General features: G+C 51.0%; 3 protein-coding genes across 11 annotated transcripts in view; 1 reads left to right on the top strand and 2 right to left on the bottom strand.

Annotated features, from left to right (window-relative positions):
- MXRA7 (matrix remodeling associated 7) overlaps positions 1-3,247 on the bottom strand; it is a 30,507-nt gene extending 27,260 nt beyond the window's left edge. The window contains exon 1 of one of the 3 annotated variants that reach the window (XM_079904296.1): positions 2,863-3,247. In XM_079904296.1, the coding sequence (XP_079760422.1) occupies positions 2,863-3,189 (327 nt within the window). In that variant the 5' untranslated portion in view covers positions 3,190-3,247. The remainder of the gene's footprint in view (positions 1-2,862) is intronic. The other 2 variants (XM_079904297.1, XM_079904298.1) reach the window with 2 other exon arrangements.
- A 1,561-nt stretch (positions 3,248-4,808) lies between these two features.
- Positions 4,809-14,988, bottom strand: JMJD6 (jumonji domain containing 6, arginine demethylase and lysine hydroxylase). Of its 5 annotated transcripts, none has more exons than XM_079904696.1 (7): positions 14,604-14,988; positions 13,701-14,089; positions 12,962-13,248; positions 11,943-12,078; positions 10,537-10,675; positions 9,625-9,752; positions 4,809-8,005 (listed from the first exon to the last, which is right to left on the bottom strand). In XM_079904696.1, exons 1-7 carry the CDS (start codon positions 14,730-14,732, stop codon positions 7,990-7,992), a joined length of 1,224 nt encoding a protein of 407 aa, XP_079760822.1. In that variant the 5' UTR covers positions 14,733-14,988; the 3' UTR covers positions 4,809-7,989. The 5 variants fall into 5 exon arrangements, 4 of the variants coding, with proteins under 4 accessions (XP_079760822.1, XP_079760821.1, XP_079760824.1 ...); XM_079904695.1 differs by lacking the exon at positions 4,809-8,005 and adding an exon at positions 8,165-8,216; XM_079904698.1 differs by lacking the exon at positions 4,809-8,005 and adding an exon at positions 11,382-11,470 and having other exon boundaries at positions 8,454-9,752; positions 11,981-12,078.
- A 128-nt stretch (positions 14,989-15,116) lies between these two features.
- Positions 15,117-20,850, top strand: METTL23 (methyltransferase 23, arginine). Of its 3 annotated transcripts, none has more exons than XM_079904595.1 (5): positions 15,117-15,492; positions 18,823-18,910; positions 19,937-20,174; positions 20,260-20,344; positions 20,504-20,850. In XM_079904595.1, the coding sequence occupies exons 1-5, from the start codon at positions 15,407-15,409 to the stop codon at positions 20,667-20,669; spliced, it is 663 nt and encodes a 220-aa protein (XP_079760721.1). In that variant the 5' UTR covers positions 15,117-15,406; the 3' UTR covers positions 20,670-20,850. The 3 variants fall into 3 exon arrangements, with proteins under 3 accessions (XP_079760721.1, XP_079760719.1, XP_079760720.1); XM_079904593.1 differs by having other exon boundaries at positions 18,823-18,927; XM_079904594.1 differs by lacking the exon at positions 15,117-15,492 and having other exon boundaries at positions 18,680-18,927.
- The last annotated feature ends 118 nt before the right edge of the window (positions 20,851-20,968 follow it).

The following is a 20,968-nucleotide window of genomic DNA, read 5'->3' as shown; positions in this document are numbered from 1 at the left end:
CCTGCAAATCCTAAAATCCTAACCTATACCTCAGCACCCAAAAAGCACCGTTTCCTGGGCTTAAAAGGGACCAGCTCCTGTTCTTGACGCTGTTCTCCATAATTCTTTGTGAGGGTGGGGCATGCCCACCCCCTCCCCTGCCCGCTCCCACACTAATCCCTCAGAGAGAAATGACAAGAGGTTTCACAATACAACTCTGCCCTCTGCTCGGCCTCCCTGCCCGGGCTGCTCTGCCCGCATTTCTTCAGTCCCAGTTCAGCCTCCCAGCCCACGGAGGCCCTTCATGCGACTTGGTTCTCCTGCGCCGAGGGGCCGCTTCCCCATGGCCCACAGCCGCAGCGGAAGGCTGCTTCCCTGGGCTCTGGGTCCTTCTCAATAATCAGCTTTGTGAGGGTGGGCAGCAGCTGCCCCAGGCCTCCCAGGCCTCGCCAAGAAGGGAGGCGATTGGATTAGAATGGAAAATGCAGGGGGGAGGGGAGAGGTGAGTTAAGCGCCACTCTCCCGGGGCTGGGGCTGTGCCTTCCCGCTCTCAGCAGCTGGGGCTGCCCCCCCTCCACTCCCACTGCTGCTGCTCACTTAGGGAGAGGCTAGCTGAGGGCGTCCCTGCTGCTTTCCCAAACCCAGACTTGAGTTATTTTTCCCCAGTGGGCCTTCCGGTCTGCTCTCCAGGATTGGGCAGTGTGTTCATCAGAAGAAAGCAGTGGGACCTGCTCTCGAAAATGCCCAAGTCCGTTTCCAGACAGTTGCTAGCAGCTCCTTTCGGGGTAATGCCACCACCGGGAAGGCGGGGGAGTGGGTAACAGTGGATATTTGTGTCCCCCAGCACCTGGCCCAGGGCCTTGTGCACAGCTGGAGTCGACGTGGGCTTGCAAGCTCAGAGAGGGCTGGAGGCCTGAACCCAAAAGGGGAGGGCGAGACCTCCAAAGGAGGAAGTGGACTTAAACTTAATTCTCCCGTTGGGTGGATCACGTCAGGACAGGCCGTGGAGAGGAAGGAGGGACGCACAAGCCTCAACGGTCCCAGTCATCTGCTCTGGCATCACACCAGCTCCGAGGCTGTGTCCACCACACTAGCCTCCGTAAGGTGCCTTGTCCTTCGAAGCCCCCACTCGCCCTCACAGGACCTGCTTTCTCCCAGCCAGAGGCAAACCAGGGCTGCTTTTTAAAGAACCGCTAAACCCCTTACATAGATATCATACTGCCGAGAGCCTAGAGGCCTTGTAGAAAGTTCTTTCAGAAGTGCTGTAACCCAGAGGATCGAGATGACTGAGCACCACTAAAGGACATTTTATTTATTTATTCATTTATTTTTGGCCACGACATGTGGCATGCGGGATTTTAGTTCCCCGACCAGGGATCGAACCTGGGCCCCCTGCAGTGGGAGCGTGGAGTCTTAACCACTGGACCACCAGGGAATTCCCTACAGAACATTTTAAACTTCAGTCCAGAAGCTGCCTCTGGGTGAAAAGGGGCCACTGTGTTAACTCTAGGAGCAGGGCTGACTGAGAGCAAGTGGCAGCCTGGGAACAGCCCCTATACCTCCCCTGTTCCCAAGAGAATCCTAAATATGGGAGCAAACCTAACACATCAGCACACGTCCAAACCCCACCTGCCATCACCACAGGTGAGGTCAGCAAGAACCACAGGGCCTCGGTGCTCCCTGGGATGAATACAGCAGCTCTCCTCAGCCTGGTCAGAATACACTCTAATGACACAATTAGTCACCCTCTTGTCAAGCAAAGCGCCTGCTCACAGGGGGTCTGGAACAATTACTCAGCAAAGAGAAATGCCTCCGCCCAGCCTCGCTGCCTCCTCCTCCCTGCAAGGATTCTCTCCAGTATAAACCATTGTGTCCAGCAAAATTCAGAGTGGGCGCTGCAGACGTGCTCACAACGCACCAAAGCAGCTTGCTCACAGTTTTGACCGTCCTGGCCATCCTCCCTTCCAAGAAAGGGACCTCAGGAGTCAGAACAAGGCCTTCTGATCAGGCTCTGGACCCTTGCTGGTGGCCTGGAAGGGCCAAGGGCGCTGAAGTCCTGGGAAGGCGCCTGGCAACTAGGCTTCCAATCTAAAGAGATACATTGGAAAAAGTGTATCGGGCTGGGCAGAGGAGTGCCCACAAGCCATCAGACGCCCATCTGGATATCCTGAAGCAAGACGGCGGCCGCGGGCTCAGGACAGAGCTGCTGGACTGCAGAAGCAGGAGGGCGGCTTTGGGGGGGCTCAGCTGTGCCGCAGGAGGGCCTTATCCTGTTTCCTCACTGCACACTGGCCCGACTGATCTGCAGCCCCTGGGGGAGTGTGCAAAGCACCGTGCAGTTTGGAAACGGCAATAAAAAGGATTGCAATTGTCCGGTGCCTTTCTTTCAGTCCCACCCAATGGGTATCACACATAAATGACTCAGGAATCTGGATTTCAAATTAGCCTAAAAAGAAAAGGCAGCTTTCCTTTTTTTCTTTCTTTTCTTTAAGTATTATATTTTCCACTATCAAGACAACTGTCATTGCAGCCCTTGAAACAAGCCACATGCACGTGGATTTGGGAACCCGTGGGCTGGAGGGTGAGGGGTGGGGAGTGGGGTATGACCCGTGCCGGGGGAGGAGAGGCCAAGAAGAGGAAAGCCAGCCAGGCGACAAAACACAACTCCGACAGGCTCGGCGACACTTCGGGGGGGAGGGCGTTGAATCTGCACGCCGGGACCTTCCCTTCCTGCCGTCCGCGGGCTCCTGCCCTCCCTGAGGCAGCCCGGCTCAAGACTGGGGGCCAGGTTCTCGGCTCTGCCGGGGGCGCCAGGGGGCGCCGAGCCGCGGAGGGTGCCTGGCCCCAGAGTGGGAAGGGGAGCCCGGGAGGGCGGGTCCGTACCTGCCTCTCCTCGGCGGCCTGCTCCTCCGCCTCCGCCGGCGCCGCCGCGGACTCTTCCGGCGGCGCGGACTCGTCCGGCGGCGTGGGCTCGTCTGGCGGCTTGGGTTCCCCCGGCCCCTCGGGCGCGGCTGCCGGCTCCGCCGCGCAGGGGTCGAGCGGCGCGGGCGTCCCGCTGGCCTCGGCCGGGGGTGCGGACTCCGGGGGCGCGGGCTCCGGGGGGTCGGGGCTCGCGGCCGCCCCGCGCCTCACCAGCAGCCAGGCAAGCAGCAGCGCCAGCGCGGTGGCCAGCGCGGGCAGCGCGGCCAGCAGCTCCGCCGGCGCCTCCATCGCGCTGCGGCCGCCCGAGTGCCCGCCCGCTGGGACCCCGAGGGAGCGTGCCGCGCCGCGCCGCGCCCCGCCTCGGGGCGGAGCCCCCGCCGCGCCCCGCCCTCTGCCCGCCCCCGACCTCCCAGGACCCGGGGTGGGGGGTGGGGGGTGGGGGGTGGCGGGGGGGGGTGACTCAAGCTGCTGGGGACCAGAGCCCTGGCCCCTTGGGAAGTGCTCCTGAGGCCCGAGAAGGGCCGAGCCCTCCCTGCCTGGGCAGGCCCGACGCTTTGGGCTTAGGATCCTTTTGAAAAGCAGTTTGAAATACCCAGTACTCCGGGGCCCTTTGGGCATCATTTTAGACCCGAGCAGGTCATCTTAGAGCACTTTGGAATTGCTAGCTGGGGGATGCTAAGGGCCAAGTAAAGACAGGAGGGTTCACTAGACGGTAGCTCTGGACTGCCTGTAAGACAATGAAAACACCAACTCTGCTTACTTTTAGCCACTTTATAGACACGTCACCAGCTGCTTTTACTCCTTGGGGTTGCTTTGATACGTTTTCACAAAGAGGACGTTTCCAGGTGCTGGCCGGTGAAGGCCCCTTCCCGGTCTGGACCCAGCGGCCTTCCACACAGGCCTCAGGGTATGGAGGCTGCCCCCAAAGACGGGCTTCAGGAATTCAGCACCAGGTGCCGTGGGCCAACTCTATTTCCCCTACTGTCTTTCTTCTTCTCATAACTCTGGAATGTAGGAGGGTGGAATGAGGGAAAAGCAGCCTACTGTTTTTGTTTCTCCAGACCCTTCCAGGGCTCTGTCACTGAACAGTGTATGCTGGAGACAAATGCACTGTAACTGAAAACTTCATTTCCTACCACTCCCAAACCCTGCTCTAGTTATTTTTAAAAAACAAGGGGTGGACAAAGTTTGTAAGGTATCATGCCAAACACAGGCCTAATATTGAAAAACCAGGGTTCCGGTTTTTGTTTAGGATGCATTTAATACGTTTTTAGAAAACGTACAGTGATATCTGATGTAAGCCAAGATGCTGGAAGGAGTGAGTGCCTCTTCTTTTTTTTTTTGAAGAACTGCTTATTGCTTCTTTTTTCTTTGGCTGCGCCACACAGGGTGAGCTTAATCCTGCTGCATCACATAGTACTGGGGGGACATGCAAAAGGAATTTTAGTCGCAGTTGATGAAAAATGCCCCACAGCTATAAAATGTGGAGCGAGGTTTATCTCTTGGCTACTGGCTTTTGACCAGGGGGCACTTTCAGCCAAAGTGTTTGGGCCTTATTTTTGTCACCTGTCCACCTTGTTTTAAAATATACAGTTGACCCTTGAACAACATGGGTTTGAAGTGCATGGGTCCACTTAGATGCGGGTTATTTTCAATAAACGCGTACTGTGGTACTACACAATCTGAGGCTGGCTGCAGAAACCAGAACCACAGATACAGAGGGCTGACTATATGTTTTTCTTGAATTTTCCACTGTGTGTAGGGAGGGTTGTTACCCCTAAACCCTGAGTTGTTCAAGATCAAGTGTATATCTAAGAGGTCCTATCGTGCAGACAAACTCAGTACACTTTATTGACTTTCAGATGACTAAGAATGAAAACAAGGACAAGACAATGCGAACAACCCAACCCCAAATCAAGTTGCTTTATTTAAAATGATGAACAAGTTTCATCCCAGTGAAAAGTTAAAAATGCCAATCCAGTTGCGGCCCCACCGGCATTTGGTGGCGGACCCCACGGGTAAGACCCAAGCAGAACTAGGAGGCGCTCAGGGTGCTCTACGTGACCCCGGAGGAGGCACCAGGCTCTCAGCAGACAGTCCCAGTTCCTCTGTAGTGTCCAGTCCCCGCGGAGACAGCAGGCAGGTGGGGCCAGTTCTCCTGCTCCCGGGAGAGCAGAGGATGGGGCCAGGTGCTCCAAGTTTTTGAACTTGAATCATGAGACAAAGTTGAAAGCCACCTCTGCAGTTTTGCTGCATACAATGTAACATCCGTGTAACATCACGACAGAAGCCGGGGAGGGGTGGAGTATGAGGAGAAACCAGACTCCACATGGAACCATCAGCGGGACCCAGTACACAGCAGGAACGACTTATTTGTGGAAATGCTACATACAGTTCAAGAAACCTACAGCTGCATGCTTATACGCCTACTTCCTAGACAGTGGTTTCTACAACATTTACTGCAAAACCCCGGTTCCACCCCACACTCTTTTCTGGAGTCCTAACGCCTATCAAGGCGGAAACTCTAATAAATGTGTGAAGCACTCGCACCAGCAACCTTCTTGCTGATCCTTTGTTTAAATACCTTTAGCTGATTCACAAAGAAGCTGCGTCCTAAGTTAAAAATACAGCTATAATTATAATTATGTTCTTTTATGAAGATCTCATAAACTTGCATTTAGTAAGGACTGAACTTGCTTTTCTGGTCACGGAGATGGACGTGCACGGCTCTACCCTCTCTGACCCGTGGCCCTTGTGAACAACAGCCAACTTCACTGTCTGTGAAGCTCCACGAGGTCAGGGAGCTGCGTTTATCACTGTGGCGTCTACAGCACCTAGAACAGTGCCTGGTGCTGAAACAGTTGTTGACTGTTTTAATAATTAACAAATGGGCATCTGCAAGCGAGAGCAAAACGTGAATAATGTCCCTGCTTTTGGTGGCTCTCCCCTCAAAGGCATCACCCTCAACAGCACTACTGACCCCAGAGGCCCCTGTGTGCAGCACTGACCACCTTGGGCTGATGGTAAAGCCTTTGGCACCTCCCTCATCCCCAAAGACCCAGAGGCCTCCTGATGTCCTGGGTCCCCCGCTCTTGTCTCGCCCACCCCACTCCTCCTCTACAGTAGTTATTAGTCCGGATCCTTTCTTCCAGGACACAGCTTGTCGGTTTTAAGATCTGCTGTCGTCTCAGAAAATAATCTCTAAAAAGAGTTTAATGTTGTATCTTTCTCCTTACTATCCTTGACACCACTCAAAGGAGTAGCTCACGCCAGGTGGGTAGAAAAGGTTAACTTTAGAACAGATGGACCCTTGGTTCCTGCTTCCTACCTCACGGTGATCACCCAGCCACACTCCACTGCTTTCTGTTTCCCCACCTCAGCCCTGCTTTGCTTCCACGGTGGTGTGTTTGCCTGGCCCACCGTGACAGTAAAAGGGGGGCTTCTGAATCTCTGGCCTGGCTAAGACAACGAAAGAGTGTCCCACAGTCATTCGTGTGGGGCGGCGAGACCCAAATGTAATCCGTGCTACCCAGGCACTTTCAGGAGAGGTGACTGCGGGCCTGTCAGACGGGCTGGATCCCTTATATCTGGGTATTGTTTTTCAAACAGGAATCACTTTTGGCATCTGGGGAAGTAAAACTGGGTGGCTAGTCTCTCAAACCAAACTTCCACTTTACCATCCCTGCTGCTGCAAATGCATCCCACCACGCCCCCTGGTGGCAAGAAGCCTGTTTGGTGGTTTCATCCTTTAAACCGAAGTGGAGGGAGGCGCAGTTGGTATGGATTTTAGAGGAAAGGGAGTGAGTGTGACAGCCCGGTAGCAACACTGGGAAAAGGAAAAAAGCATTTTGAAGATGTCAAGAAAAGTTTTTTAAAAACGAGGAGGAATGCCATTCAAATATGAATAAAATCTCTCAGGGTTTGGATCTGCTCACAACCACAGACACTGGAGCCAGAGGGCCAGGGAGGGGGAGTGGCAGGTAGAGCGATGTTAGGAAGTGAGCAGACGTCCCATCCAACCCAGACGCGTGTTTTGGTTGGCATTTCAGAATGCAGAAAACGACGAAGACAAAATAGGGGACCAGCCTTCTAGAGTAAAAGCCACACGACCAACCCAGAGAGTCAGGAAGTGATAACTGGTCTATCAAATGTGGAACATGTGGCGAAGAAGCGACCAGGAGTTCCCTGATCACACCCGCTTGAAGGGAGGCTTTTGAGAGACAACACCACACAGCTCCAGCCACCTGCCCACACACCTCTGCACCAGTGAAGCTCCTCGGCCCCAAGCTACCCGAGCCCTTCCCTTCCTCATTCCAGCCCAGAAAATGCTTTTCACAGGGGCACGCCCTGTGAAACAACAACCCCCTCTTAGGGTGAATTTAGGGACAGATGAAGGCGAGCAGGTGAACTGACAGGGCAGGAGATGGAACCCGCTGGGCAGTCCCTACCAGAGTTAGTTAGAAGCCTAAACAGCTCCCAAAGGCCAGAGGCACCGCCTCTGCATTTATTCCCAGCACGTAACACGATCCCCACCTTATGTCTGCAGGTCCAAGAAGTGGGGACACTATCATGAACCCTCTTACAGAGTGAGAGCTTCTGACTTATGGATCACGTGGCGGGAATGATGGCGACAAATCTTTCAAGAACTTGGCCCTGTTTATAATTTAAGTTCTGTGATGACAAAATTATCCCTGGACTCTAACAGCCTCTCTCATTGTGGAGAAAAAGTAACGAATCCTAAGATAGCACTAGGCAGTGGTGAGTGGCCGGGTTACTGCCACCGAATGCGTTTCTGGACGGATGACGGCACACAGGAAGGCGGCACACTCGTGGTCCTTCTTACACGTAATCGCTTCACACAGAACTCACCGCTCACCACTCTCGGCGTCTCCGCTTGCGTGCAGCCGGCCACGTGGACGGCGGGAGTTCCTCACCAACACCAGCGAGGCAACAGATGCAACAAGGCATTCAAAGGATCACAACCCTCCAGCCTTGCAGTCGACCAGCTTGGTTTTAAAGGAGAAGCACAGCACCTTCTCACGCGACATCACGGAGGCCTTCGGTGCTTCACTAAGCATGCAGAGTTTTTTAACTTCTTGACAATCTAGTTTCAGTAAGCAGAAAAAAACAGCATTTGACCGGAGACGGGAGCTTGGGCCAGAGAGGATTATCCAAATTCAAAGAAGACAAAGGAGAAGGTAGGAGCAGAAGACAGGAAAACTGAGTTGGGTGGCCGCCAACAGCTCACGTGGGAGCCACTTCAGGGGAGAGCTTCTGCTCAGGGGTGAGCACGGCCTCCACAAGTGTCCCTAATCCTGCCAAGGAAAGTACAACTGCCTGTAATCAGCATGTAGACAGCACAGCTGCGGCAAAGCTGGAAGGATACGTTAAAAGCAGGACCCCCAGGACCCCAGGTTGATGTAATGGCAGGGCTTTCTCTAAAAACTTTTCTTACAAAGTCACACCCCAAGGGCAGATATAAGTCTACAATATAGAAAAAACTTAAAAAAGCAAGAAGAGAAATCTAAGTATGCCTGGGAAAAGGACAACTCGGGTTGAGAAATGCACCATCTAGTCTGATAAATCCACTTGATTAAGACACCCGAATTTCCCCCACGGAATTCCAGCCAGACCCCAGAGAATGAGGAAAAGACGACAGAAAGGAACGTAGGTCCTGTTCATCACATTTAAGCAAGCGCTAGGCTGCCTGGAGATACAAAGAACATAACAGGAATGTCAGCTGCAGCAGTCAGGGACTTTAGACAGAATCCCACAGGCTTCAGTATTTCACTATCTTCCTTGAAACCTCACGTCTTTTTTTTTTTTTTGGTGGGCCTTGTCGGGCGGCATGTGGAAGTTCCCCAACCAGGGATCGAACTCGTGCCCCCTGCATTGGAAGCTCGGAGTCTTAACCACTGGACCGCCAGGGAAGTCCAAAACCTCACCTCTTAATGCTATCTATAGTTGACACTTCAACTAGCAGCACATGGACAACAGCGTTCTGGGGCTTAAAGACCCTGGATGTGCGCAGAGTCACCAAGCTTCAGTGGGAGCCTGTTGTGTGCCCAGCACCAGAGCAGGTGCTTGCAAAAAGATTAGCTTATGGATTTTTATCTCAAGTTTTAATTTATTTAGATCCTATAGGGTTTAAAACAAAAACCAAAACCCATTGGAGACATGATTAAGATTTTATAAGGAATCTGCAAGCACTCAAAGCAGCAGTGGCAAACTGGGAGAAAAAGCAGGAGGCCACGCCTCAGGCTCCTCAGAAGATATGGGGTAATTTCTCAGCATTCTCTTCCTTTACTGCGGTAACTATCACTTCCCCATCAAGGGCACCCACCAGCGGAAACACTATCTTCTCCCAAGATCATGACAAGAAAAGCAACAAGGGGATACTCTGGTATTCTCCAGGAAAAAAGTTCCCAAGATATAAAATGAATTTAACTTTTATTATTAAATAATGTAAAGGGTTCCCTTGGCACCATCCACGTAGATTCTCGCCCTTATGCATAAAACAAGCCACGTTCACTTGCACGGGTAGCGGAGAAAAAAGCTACTGTAGCAAATGCTAAGTGGCGGGACTCCCACCCCCAGAGCATCCTCATTCCCTGGCTTTCGCTGGCCCTCCCAGGTCTGCAGGATCCACAAGGCTGCCCCCCAGGGCCCTGCCGCAGGCTGCAGGCACGTCCTTGCACACAGACGACAGCCACGCGCGGTCACCTGGAGGAGCTGCGCTCTTTGCTCACACAGTCGTCCTGGGAGGTGGTGTCCCCGTTTCCCACTGCGCTGCACGTCCTCCTCTTCTTCCTGCGGTGCATCGTCCCCTCGCCTTCAGAGCCGGACTCGCACTGGACACGGGAGGAGAAAAACAGGGGTTCGGTCGGATACAGCCCAGTTCTTCGCTAAACGAACCTCGGCCCTCAGGAGACAGCACGATACTGTCCACGCCTCCCTGAGGCAAAAGGGCCATTTAGGACACAGTCGGGATGTCCGTCTCCTCAGACCCCAAGGGTCCCTCCAGTGTTCTCTAACAGAAGGGGTGTTTGTTTGAAATCAAGATCCACCTCTAAGACTGTGTGAGAGCCAGCACTTTGCGATGGCATCGTGGAATTTCACTGCACAGCACTTAACACTCATAAAACACACGGCCTCCTCCAAAGAGGAGGCAGGATCAGTGGATCACACAGTCATGAGACAAGCATTTCATCTGCTAAAAGCACCGATGCTCTTACCAGTGTTGTGTTAGCTTAAACAAGGTGACTGAATTTGCTGAGTTTCTAGGCTTATAATTTACTATCCACGGGGGAGATTCCTAACGTGGGCTTTGAGTTTGGAGAATTCTTGGAGGTGGAATCCCGACACCAGTGTCCGCTAGCTGTGTGGTCCCGGGTCATTTACAGAATCCCCAGACACTCCTCTCACCTCTAGAGATGATTGTAATGATTCACTAGTATGTGCACAGCTGTAAAATGGGCAAAATTCACCCCACGGCGAGAACGTGGGCAGCTGCAGTTCTTGGAAGAAAGCGAAACACGTTCCCAGCGTCCTCCCTCCCGGGTAGGAGGTGGGAAGGTCACAGCTGGTTTTCAGGGCGACCAGCCCCGGAGGCCCGGGCCGCGAGCACGGACTCACCTCTGAGTCCGAGTCGGACGAGCTGGAGCTGGAGGAGCTGGACGAGTCGCTGGAGCTGTCGGAGGCGATCCCCGTGGACTCCTGCAGGTCGACGGAGTCAGCCAGCACCGCCAACTCAGGGTGCTCCTGCCTCAAGATCCTGAGAGACAAGACCCGGGTCCTCAGTGCTGGGACAGGCAGCGACGCCCACACGCAGTACCCCAGACTCAGAGCTGAGCCCTGTCTCTCCTAGACGCGCCTGTACGATGCTGAGGACACGCGGATCCACAGGCTGGGGACGAAACCCCCCATGCTGCTCAGGCTTTCCTGAAAGGAAAACTAGCCACACACAACTCGCTACCCGCTGTGCAGACGAGACAGACGTGCTGCTGAGACGTGAGGCAAGTCTTCCTCGAGTTAGTCTTAGTTTTCCCCTCGGGAGAAACAATCTCTCTCGCTCGTCGTTTTTCCTGAACCTTTCCTAGCTGTTGTTTGTTAACCTCTCCTTTCCACAGCACAGTACTTAATGATGGGAGCTGGGCTTGGTTACATTGGTTTGTAAGAGACAAGAAGTATCAAGCAACAGAGAGGGTCCCCCCTCGCTGGAAGCTGAAGCTGAACGGGACTGTCGGGGCAGCAGGCAGCCCTCCCCTTGGAACCTATTCTGGCGGCCACTGCAGCCAGGGACAAAAGACCTGCTGTTCAGGACGGCCTTCAGCGTGACCAAACGGCAGCACGCGGCGGCCTGCGGGACAGAGTCAGTGGGCCTCAGATGCCCGAGAGTCTGGGGAGAACAAAGCCACCACCCTTGCTGGCCCTCTCAGCAGGGAGGTTGAGCACTGAACAAGCCAGAATCCCTCTCTTACCCCGAGAGCTGGTCCCTCCAGGTCAGGGTTGGGACACAGTGGCACGGGGTGGCTGGGGGTGGCTTGCACTGCCGCTGCCCGTGCTGTATCTGTTCTGTGGATAAACAGAGGAGCTAAGTCTCCAGGGCAGTCACCTCGCTCACAAGAACTGAAGGTCATAAGTTTAAATGGGAATAATGCTTTGCGGTAAGAAAAAGAAATAACCAAAATAAAACCCAAACAAAACGGCTTCCTTTGCTGGTGCTAGCTTTGGGAAACCAAACCAAACCAAACCAAAAACAAAACAGAAAATGAGGAACAATCCCAATTGTGACCATGTTTTGACCGAGTGGCTTCAATCAAACATGCAGTCTTACCCTGTCACCTCAAGGCTGGCAAATACCCTGAGAACTAGCCCTGACCTTGGACCCACTCTCCTCTCCCCGTGAGGTTTTGCGGCCCCGGCTTCTCCCAGGCCCGTCTAAAATCAGCACATGTTAAGACCCCAGTGGACTCTTTCCATTTTATCTCTGGGGTAGAAGTTGGAACAAAGCAAAAATAAGAAAAAAAAAAGTCTCTCACCTATACCATTTCCTCGATAACTTTGGCCTCCCTCTTACCGTCTTGTGCCAGACAACAGGGAAGTTGGTGCTGCTGGCAAAATTCTGGGTAATGGCAATGGTGGTGTCAAGGTTGAGGACGACGTGCCACCAGCCTCCTGAAATCCAACAAGTAAACAGTTAAACAGGATTGGTTCTACACGCGATCGCGCCATGACGTAAACTTCACATAACAAACAACACAAACTTCAGAACCTGGGGATTCCTGTCCACAAGGGACAGCTTGAGAGACACAGGACCCAGAGCGGTAAATGCTCCTCCTGAGGGCAGCGCTCACCAATGACCTGTTTGGGTAAAGTTTTCCTGGAGCGTGGCTGCACCTGTTCGTGTATGGATTGTACGTGGCTGCTTTCCTGCCACTTGGGCGGAGCTGAGCAGTTACAACAGAGACTACCCAGCCTGCAGTGCCTAAAATATCTGTTCTCTGGCCCTTTTACAGAGTAAACGTGTCAAGCCCTGTTAATCCAAAGCTGTGACCAGAACTGTAAAGGGAGCAAGTTCTTCAGTTTCTAGATGGAGATGCCCATCTTGAACACCCTTACTTCCCACACTCAACCTATCAAAACAAAGTGTAGTTTTCAGGTGTAGGATTTCCTGCCTCTTGGCTCCTAAGTCACTCTTTCCTGACTCAATCCACCCAGCGCTACACTGATCAAAAACCCCATTTATAGAAATTAAGCACAAGTCACTGAACGTATTCAATAAACAAAGACACTAAGTATCTACTAGGAATAAAAATGAATAGGCTCTCTACATACAGGACGTTTATCAACAGTCATTATACATTCAGGTTACAAGAAACGTGGACAGCAGCCCCCCTGAGCATGTGACCACACAGCAACACATCACGGTCAGAGGCGGGAACCAGTCAGTTCACCCAGAGCCAGTGTGCAGAGGGATTTCTTTGACTCTCCCTATATAGTTGTGTTCCAAAATTACAAATTACTGAATTCAAAGAATATACTTTCAGTTCATCTGTACCTGGTACAAAGACAGTCTCTCCTGGTTTTTGTAAGATTTCCAGGGGTTTGAATTCGGGTGGCCAGGTTGGAAGCTGTGTCCGGGGATAGATGATATTAAACCAAGTAATAGCTTCATCTTGCTGGTTCCCTCCTTCTTCTCGGGTCACCTTGATGAGTTCCCTGGGGGTGCTGGTAGGGAACAGGCACCAGCGCTTGTGGCCCTGGACTAAGGCATTCCAGGCACTGGTTCCCAGGGGGTCGATGTGAATTCCGGTTCCAGAGCGTGGTGGCCCCATCACAAACCACCTAAAGGATGGAAACATCCAAGATATGAAGTGCAATTTGACCACACGTACACACCACAAAAGAAGCTTTAATTTTACACCAACATGTTATCATTATTTCAAAGACTACACACATTCTGGTACGCAGAAACGCTGAGGAAATTGTGCATGGACTGACCCCTAACAGAAAAAGGAAAAATCACCAACATGTCTTACTGCTGGACTTGAACTATTAAAACATCCCTTAGAGATCACTGGTTCAACTTTGGTTGCACGTTTGAATCACCTGGGGAGCTTTCAGAAATCCTGATGCCCAGGCAGGAGGCCCTGGGCAGACACCAGAAGCCCTCTAAGTAAGTCCCAAGTGCAGCCAAAGAGAACCACTCACTGTTTTGGAAACAGATTAGCTGACTGAGCTCAGCTGCTCCTGCTGCTGTAGACAAGATTATAACCACACCACTGCCCAGTATTTACCTGTAAGGGGGCCTGCGCTTCTCCCCCGCATACTGGAAAAGGTCATCGGTGAAGAACTTGGGCACCTTGTAGTCTTCCAAAAGTTTCCTTCTTTTGGGGTGTTCCCCATAGCTGCTGTCAAAGATGTAAAGGGGGCTGTCATCTCGGGTGCTCTCCATGTACTCGATGTAGTATTTCATCTTCATCTTCACGGAATAGCCGTCGTTATCCTCACCACACTTGAATTTCTGGTTCCGGTATTTCCTTTTGAGGCGCTCCAGAGTCCATTTCTCCTGCGCGGACCAGCCCTCTTGGGCATTCAGCAGAACCACGGGCTTGTACGGTCTTTCGTAACGTTCCACAAATTCACCCACCGACAACTGTAAGGCGTCTGCCCTTTCCACATTGTCCTGAGGGAATCAGAAAAGACCTATCGCATTAAAGAAAAAAAAAAAAAGTCCGGCGGCAGTTAAGGGTGTCCCCCAAGGCCAGTTAGCAATCACATACCCAAGGAGCCAGATTCTATTTCCGGCTCCTCTTAGGGAGGGAAAAGGACCTGCGTGTGTTCGGGCACTGCGCACCGAGCGCCACCGCATCAGGGAAGGGGGGCTTCGCGTCTTCCACTCGTGGCTTTTGACAGCCGGGGTCCCTAGGGCCCCGCCGCCTAAAGGGATGCAGGGGTGACAGGCCTCGTGAAGGGCGTCAGGGGCGTGGGACTCCAGCTGCCTCGGCAGGCGCGTTTGCGGCGCATAGAAGGAGGCCCACCCTGGGATCCGGGCCCCGATGACCTCGACCTCCGCGGGGTGCGGGCGAGCCCATCGTAACTCCAGGGGCCATGCTGGTCGCGGACCCCGGCCCCGGTAGAGGTGCGCAGCTCCCGGGGATGCCCGTGCCCCGCCCGGCCCGCGATCGCGGCCCGCTCACCGCCACGGCCGCCGGGTTCAGCGAGAAGCTCTCGTAGTAGTTGTGCCGGATCCAGTCCAGCGAGTCCTTCAGCTCCGGCCGCGCACTCCGCTTGGCCTCGCGGATCCGCTTCTTGCTCTTGTGGTTCATCCTGCAGGGTCACCAGCTGGTTCCGCGACGACCCTGGCGCAGCTCGCTTCCTGCCACCAGTGCGTCCCCTCCCCGACCCGGGCGGCGGCGGCAGCACCAAAACGTCCTTCGCTCCAGCCCGGCGCCTTTAAAGTCGCCTTCCAGAAAATTCACTCCCTAACCACCTCCCGAGCCTCGGGTTGGGCCTGCGTCGGCCGTCTTCCCCGCCCGCTACGGCCTCTTGCGATAAGCCATTGGCCTCCGAGCCTCTGGGGTCCGCCCTCACACACGCCGGGTCTCCGCCATGTTGGGAAGGTCAAGACGCTCGAGGCACCACCTTGCTGCGGCCCCGCCTCTCCCGCACCACCTTGCGGTTCGCGTCACTTCCGGCGGCCAGCAGTTCTTTCGTGGCTGACTTCCGCCAACCTCAGAGTTGGGGAGTCCTGTCTTCTGTGTCTCGTTGGCCGGGTTTCGGGTCTGTTCTCGCCTCGTGGCCATTTCGTCGCCCGAGGGGTGCTTACCCCCTTTTGCCGTCGGGTAGTAGCGACCCGACGTGGCGCCGGGGAGACGGCCCGAGCCGGTCTGAGAGCTCCCGCGCGTGCAGCTTGGCAGCCTGGCGACCCGGCGCCCTCCCCTGCTCCCGGCCTGCCGGGGGGCCACCGACTCCCCTCCGACCGAGCGTGGTCTCCGAGGGCATGTGGTCCGGGCCAAGCGTTTTCGGTTCTCGGAGGAGCCGGGCCTGGGAGCTGAGGGGGCCGTGCTGGAGGTCCGCGTCCCGCAGGTGCGTGCGGAGGCACCCGCCGGGAAGCGCATTGGGGCTGGAGCGGTTCTCGGCCGACCAGGGGCTATAGGGAGGGGGGTCCGCGGCTTCCCGCCTTAGGCTGGACCACAGAGCGAAACGGTTTGGTACGAAGCTGTTTGGCAGATTAAATGTCCTTCAGTAAGAAATTTGAAGACCCTGCTAGGAAGGAGACCTTTCCATACCTAATATTTCTTGCCAGAAAAGTGGCATTCTTGACACCTAATATTTTTTTCATCTTGTTGAAGGGCTTCTTAATTCAGTTTCTGGGGGCGGGGGGAAGGGATTTCCAACCCTCACTAACCAAATAAAGTTTCTCAGGCTGGCATTGCTTCCTTTCAGCTCATGGCTGACCCCGAACTCTCTCAAGAGCAATTATATTTTATATACCTCCAGTTTTTCAAAGCACTTTCACATTGCAGTGTTTCATTTTTTAAAACATCTTTGTTGGAGTTTACTTGCTTTACAATGTTGTGTTAGCTTCTGCTGTATAACAAAGTGAATCAGCTATGTGCATACGTATATCCCCATATCCCCTCCCTCTTGCGTCTCCCTCCCACCCTCCTTTTCCCACTCCTCTAGGTGGTCGCAAAGCACAGAGCTGACCTTCGTGTGCTATGCGGCTGCTTACCACTAGCTATTTTACATTTGGTAGTGTATATATGACAATGCTATTCTCTCACTTCGTCCCAGCTTACACTTACCCCTCCCCGTGTCCTCAAGTCCATTCTCCACATCTGTGGCTTTATTCCTGTCCTGTCCCTAGGTTCATCAGAACCTTTTTCTTTTTCTTTTTAGATTCCATATATATGTGTTAGCATAAGGTATTTGTTTTTCTCTTTCTGACTTACTTCACTCTGTATGACAGGCTCTAGGTCTATCCACCTCACTACAAATAACTCAATTTCATTTCTTTTTATGGCTGAGTAATATTCCATTGTATATATGTGCCACATCTTCTTTATCCATTTATCTGTTGATGGACACTTAGGTTGATTCCATGTCGTGGCTATTGTAAATAGTGCTGCAATGAACATTGTGGTACGTGACTTTTTTTGAATTATGGTTTTCTCAGGGTATGTATATGCCCAGTAGTGGGATTGCAGGGTCATATGGTAGTGTTCTGTTTTTAGTTTTTTAAGGAACCTCCTTAAGGAACCTCCTTTTTAAGGAACCTCCTTATACTGTTCTCCATAGTGGCTGTATCAATTTACATTCCCACCAACAGTGCAAGAGGGTTCCTTTTTGTTCATACCCTCTCCAGCATTTATTGTTTGTAGATTTTTTGATTACGGCCATTCTGACCAGTGTGAAGTGATACCTCATTGTAGTTTTGATTTGCATTTCTCTAATGATTAATGATGTTGAGCATCTTTTCATGTGTAACAGCAGCTGGTGGTGTAGGTATTGGCAGTAGCAGTTTAAATATGAGAAACAGCTTAAAAGGAGTTGAAGGCTGGAGTGGAACCCATTTCTGGCAGTTTCTAAATGCCTGCACGTTGAAATACCCCTTTGGATTTTTTTTTGCTGCGCCACGCGGTGTATGGGATCTTAGTTCCCCGACCAAGGATCCAACCCGTGCCCCTTGCAGTGGAAGTGTGGAGTCTTAACCACTGGACTGCCAGGAAAGCCCTCCCGACCTCCTTTGGATTTCTTCCCAAATTTAGGGAGTGGGTGAAGATAGGCCTTGTGAAAACAGATACACTTTTTTTTTTTAACACCTAAATCTGCATAACTCACTCCTCAGGTCAGAAATCCTTCATTGTACTCCTGGTAAAATCCAGCAGGGCAGGCATTTTAATCATGCCTAGCATATTTTAGGCACCAATATTTTTGTTGAGTGTATTGAATGATTAGGTTCAGACCTTCAGTTCCTTCACCTTTGATATTTTTACCTCTTCAGCCTCCTTTCCTACCTCCCCAGGAGGGGCACCCTTTGCTCTAGCAAACAAAGTCTTGCGATTTTGCAGTTTAGCAATCGCTAACTTTGTATACTTCCTTTGTACTAGGTAGTTTTCATCGAATCTTCCTAACCTTTCTATGAAGATAGTATTTTGCAGTTGAGGAAACTGAAGCACAGACAGCTTAAATAACTTGAGTGAGGTCACACAGCTAGTAAATTATAGATCTCAAGTTTGAACTCAGGCAGTCTCATTCCGGAGTCCTGGGCTATGTTACCTTGCCTCCCTAAATACCATGCTCTCATCATTCAGTGCCTCCCCAAAGGCTTTGTAAGTTGCCTACCTTCCTAACTGCAGGATTCAGCTCTCACTCAAACCTCTTCTAGGATGTCATCCTAGAACCCCACTGTTCCTCCTTAGCATTACCAGGTTATGCCTGTGCTTAAAATCCTCCAGTTATTTTCTCACTGCACTTAAATAAAAGCAAAGCTTCCCGTGCCCTACAAGACCTCACAAGTCTGGCCTCTGCCTTGCCTCTGACCTGTGCTTGTACTGCGCAGCCCTGCCTCCAGCCTGCAGGCCCACACTGCCAGGGCTCTCTGTGCCCAGTGAGAGGTTTTTCAGTTCCTGCTTCAGGGCCTTTGCCTGAATCATTCTCTCCCCATCTCGAGCAGACCCCTTGTGGTCACTGCCCACTCCCATTTCTCTCACATTAATTACCCTGTTGTATTGTGCTTGTTGCAACCAAAAATACCCACTTGCTTACTTGTTGCTTGTCTCTCCCCAGTAGGAGATAAATATATGTGTATGTAGTTCATATTCCAAGAGAGTTACATCCTCAGCCTATAATAGCCACTAAGCCACTCAGGCCCTGGATAAACTCTTGTTGAGTAAATGAAGGTATGAAGAATGCCTATCACATGGTATTGCAATTTTATACCCCGACGCTCCCCCCACCATAGGATGCAAACTGGAGAGAGGGAACTGTTGTTTTTGTAATGGATGCCAGTGCCAAGCGCTCAGTAATTGCTGTATAAATATTTTTTTAAAAAACAAATTTATTTTTGGCCGCATTGGGTCTTCATTGCTGCGCACGGGCTTTCTCTAGTTGCGGCAAGTGGGGGCTACTCTTTGTTGCGGTGCTCGGGCTTCTCATTGCGGTGACTTCTTGTTGCGGAGCACGGGCTCTAGGCTTGTGGGCTTCAGTAGTTGCAGCACGCAAGCTCGGTAGTTGTGGTGCACAGGCTTAGTTGCTCCACAGCATGTGGGATCTTCCTGGACCAGGGCTCGAACCCGTGTCCCCTAGCCCTGGCAGGCGGATTCTTAACCACTGCGCCACCAGGGAAGCCCTGTATAAATATTCTGACTTCCAGCATGAGTTATTTATGGCATACAAAAAAATTCTTTTCAGGTCCTGCATCTTCAATATGGAATGTATGTTTGGCCCTGTGCTGTGGTCCTGGCCCAGTACCTGTGGTTTCACAGAGGATCTCTGCCAGGAAAGGCTGTCTTAGAGGTACAAGTGCCCTTGAGGTTTGCGAAAATCCTAGATTATTTTCCAATTTAAGTCTATATGCTGGTTATTGGGTTTTGTTAGGTATTTTTTAAGTTAGGGATGATCTGGCCAGCTTGTGAGGCAGGTGAGCTAAGAAATGTTTTTAAAAGTGTTTAAAAAGAAAGTATGCACCAGAGACCATATGTGGTCCACAAACACTAATATTTACTGTCTAGCCTTTTAGTCTTAAAATGTATCCCATGCTTTCTCACCACTCCATCTGGCTCAACTGCTGAAGGCTTACAGCAGAAATACTATGCTTAAACCCAAAGACTAAATACAGAAGCTTAAGAACATCTCTTAACTTTTGCAAAACCATGTAACTGAAATGAAGGCATTTGGTGCTTACTTCTGGCCCAAAGTAGTGATGATTGTCAGCAATTCGGTAAGGGTCAGGAATCTCTATGCCCATCCTCAAACAGGAAGCGTGTGTTTCAACTGATGCAAATAGTAATATTTATGAAGGCACTCCTTGGTATTATTCCTTAGTATGTTTAAGCTCCTTACTGCTCTCAAGACCCAACTGGAAAATCCCGTTAAATATAAGAAAGTCATGTTGCAGACCTGTCAGGTTTTAGTCACATGAAGGCTATTTATAATTGGTAGTAACAACTGAATGGCTGGTTGTGTATCCACATCACCCACTGAGCTTTTAGAGAGCTGGTGTCCTTTATAATTAGCTTCTTATAGATCACAGACCCTCACAGTTCAAACCCCTGTTTAAGGGTTGTCAGAATTGAGGGCCCTTTAAAATGTTGAAATGGGCTGTAACTCCTTTGACCCAATTAGAACTGCCATGACAAATCTGGAGGAAGTGCCACATAGTAAAGCAGTGTTAAATTATGGCATGTTTTATAGATATGGCAAACTATCTTTACACATTGACCAATGCAAGCAAGAAATGAGAAATCATTTGCCAAGATCATTAATTCTTTGCAGTTCTAAGCAAAACCTTTAACCTTGTCATTAGATTGGAGCTGGAGTGAGCCTTCCAGGAATTATGGCTGCAAAATGCGGTGCTGAAGTAACACTGTCAGACAGTTCAGAGCTGCCTCACTGTCTAGAGATCTGTCGGCAAAGCTGCCAAATGAATAACCTGCCTCAGGTGCATGTTGTGGGACTCACATGGGGTCATGTATCTCGGGATCTTCTGGCTCTACCACCGCAAGACATTATTCTTGCATCCGATGTGTTCTTTGAACCAGAAGGTAAACCTTTTTTGCTCTTCTCAGTAGTAAATTTAGTCAGAGATACAATGGAATTAAAGTCTATTAAGAAGTTTTTTCTTCCCAGACTTTGAAGACATTTTAACTACAGTTTACTTTTTGATGCAGAAGAACCCCAAGGTCCAATTGTGGTCTACTTACCAGGTAAGAAGGTAAGCCTGAACAATCCTGCTTTACTCCCAATTTTATTAAAAGTTAACCCAAGCCTTACTACTCTACTCATTCAGTGTGTAGTTTAAGGATATAATGACAATATATCTAAAGCAAAACAGGAAAAGCTTGGTTTTTTAAAAATAATTTATTTTTTTCAGTGCTGACTGGTCACTTGAAGCTTTGCTCTACAAGTGGGACATGAAATGTGTCCACATTCCTCTGGAGTCTTTTGGTGCAGACAAAGAAGATATAGCAGAATCTGCCCTTCCAGGAAGACATACTGTTGAAATGCTGGTCATTTCCTTTGCAAAGGACAGTCTCTGAATTATACCTAAAAGCTGTTTTGGGACAATGTCAATACTGATTAGCAACCTGGCAAGCCAACTGTGTGACTCAGACCACTTCAGCTTGAGTACAGTGGATCTGAAGATGGTCAGATCGGTTGACTTTAGATTGTGATGGGTCACATAACCATTAAAACAAAAATTAAAACTCCTATAAGAAAGAGAACTTCGATTGTTCCTAAGTCATTAAAATAGGGCATAAATTAGGTTATGAGAAGAGGGTTACTCAAAACCTTAACAAAGTGCTACCTTAGAGCATTGAGGATAGTAGGTACTTAA

Source organism: Stenella coeruleoalba (genome assembly GCF_951394435.1).
Source record: "Stenella coeruleoalba genome assembly, chromosome: 19".
In the NCBI taxonomy this organism is placed as follows: Eukaryota; Metazoa; Chordata; class Mammalia; order Artiodactyla; family Delphinidae; genus Stenella; species Stenella coeruleoalba.
Note: the sequence above shows the minus strand (reverse complement) of the source record. Positions and strands in the feature narration are given on the sequence as shown.

Coding starts and splice junctions, on each gene's coding strand:
- JMJD6 (XM_079904698.1), bottom strand. CDS start 14,732: ATGAACCACAAGAGCAAGAAGCGGATCCGCGAGGCCAAGCGGAGTGCG. Junction 13,249..13,700: donor AAGCGCAGGCCCCCTTACAG/GTAAATACTGGG, acceptor TCCATCCTTTAG/GTGGTTTGTGATGGGGCCAC. Junction 9,753..10,536: donor CGTCCGACTCGGACTCAGAG/GTGAGTCCGTGC, acceptor TCCCGTGTCCAG/TGCGAGTCCGGCTCTGAAGG.
- METTL23 (XM_079904595.1), top strand. CDS start 15,407: ATGTGGTCCGGGCCAAGCGTTTTCGGTTCTCGGAGGAGCCGGGCCTGG. Junction 20,175..20,259: donor TGTGTTCTTTGAACCAGAAG/GTAAACCTTTTT, acceptor TTTTCTTCCCAG/ACTTTGAAGACATTTTAACT. Junction 20,345..20,503: donor TCTACTTACCAGGTAAGAAG/GTAAGCCTGAAC, acceptor TATTTTTTTCAG/TGCTGACTGGTCACTTGAAG.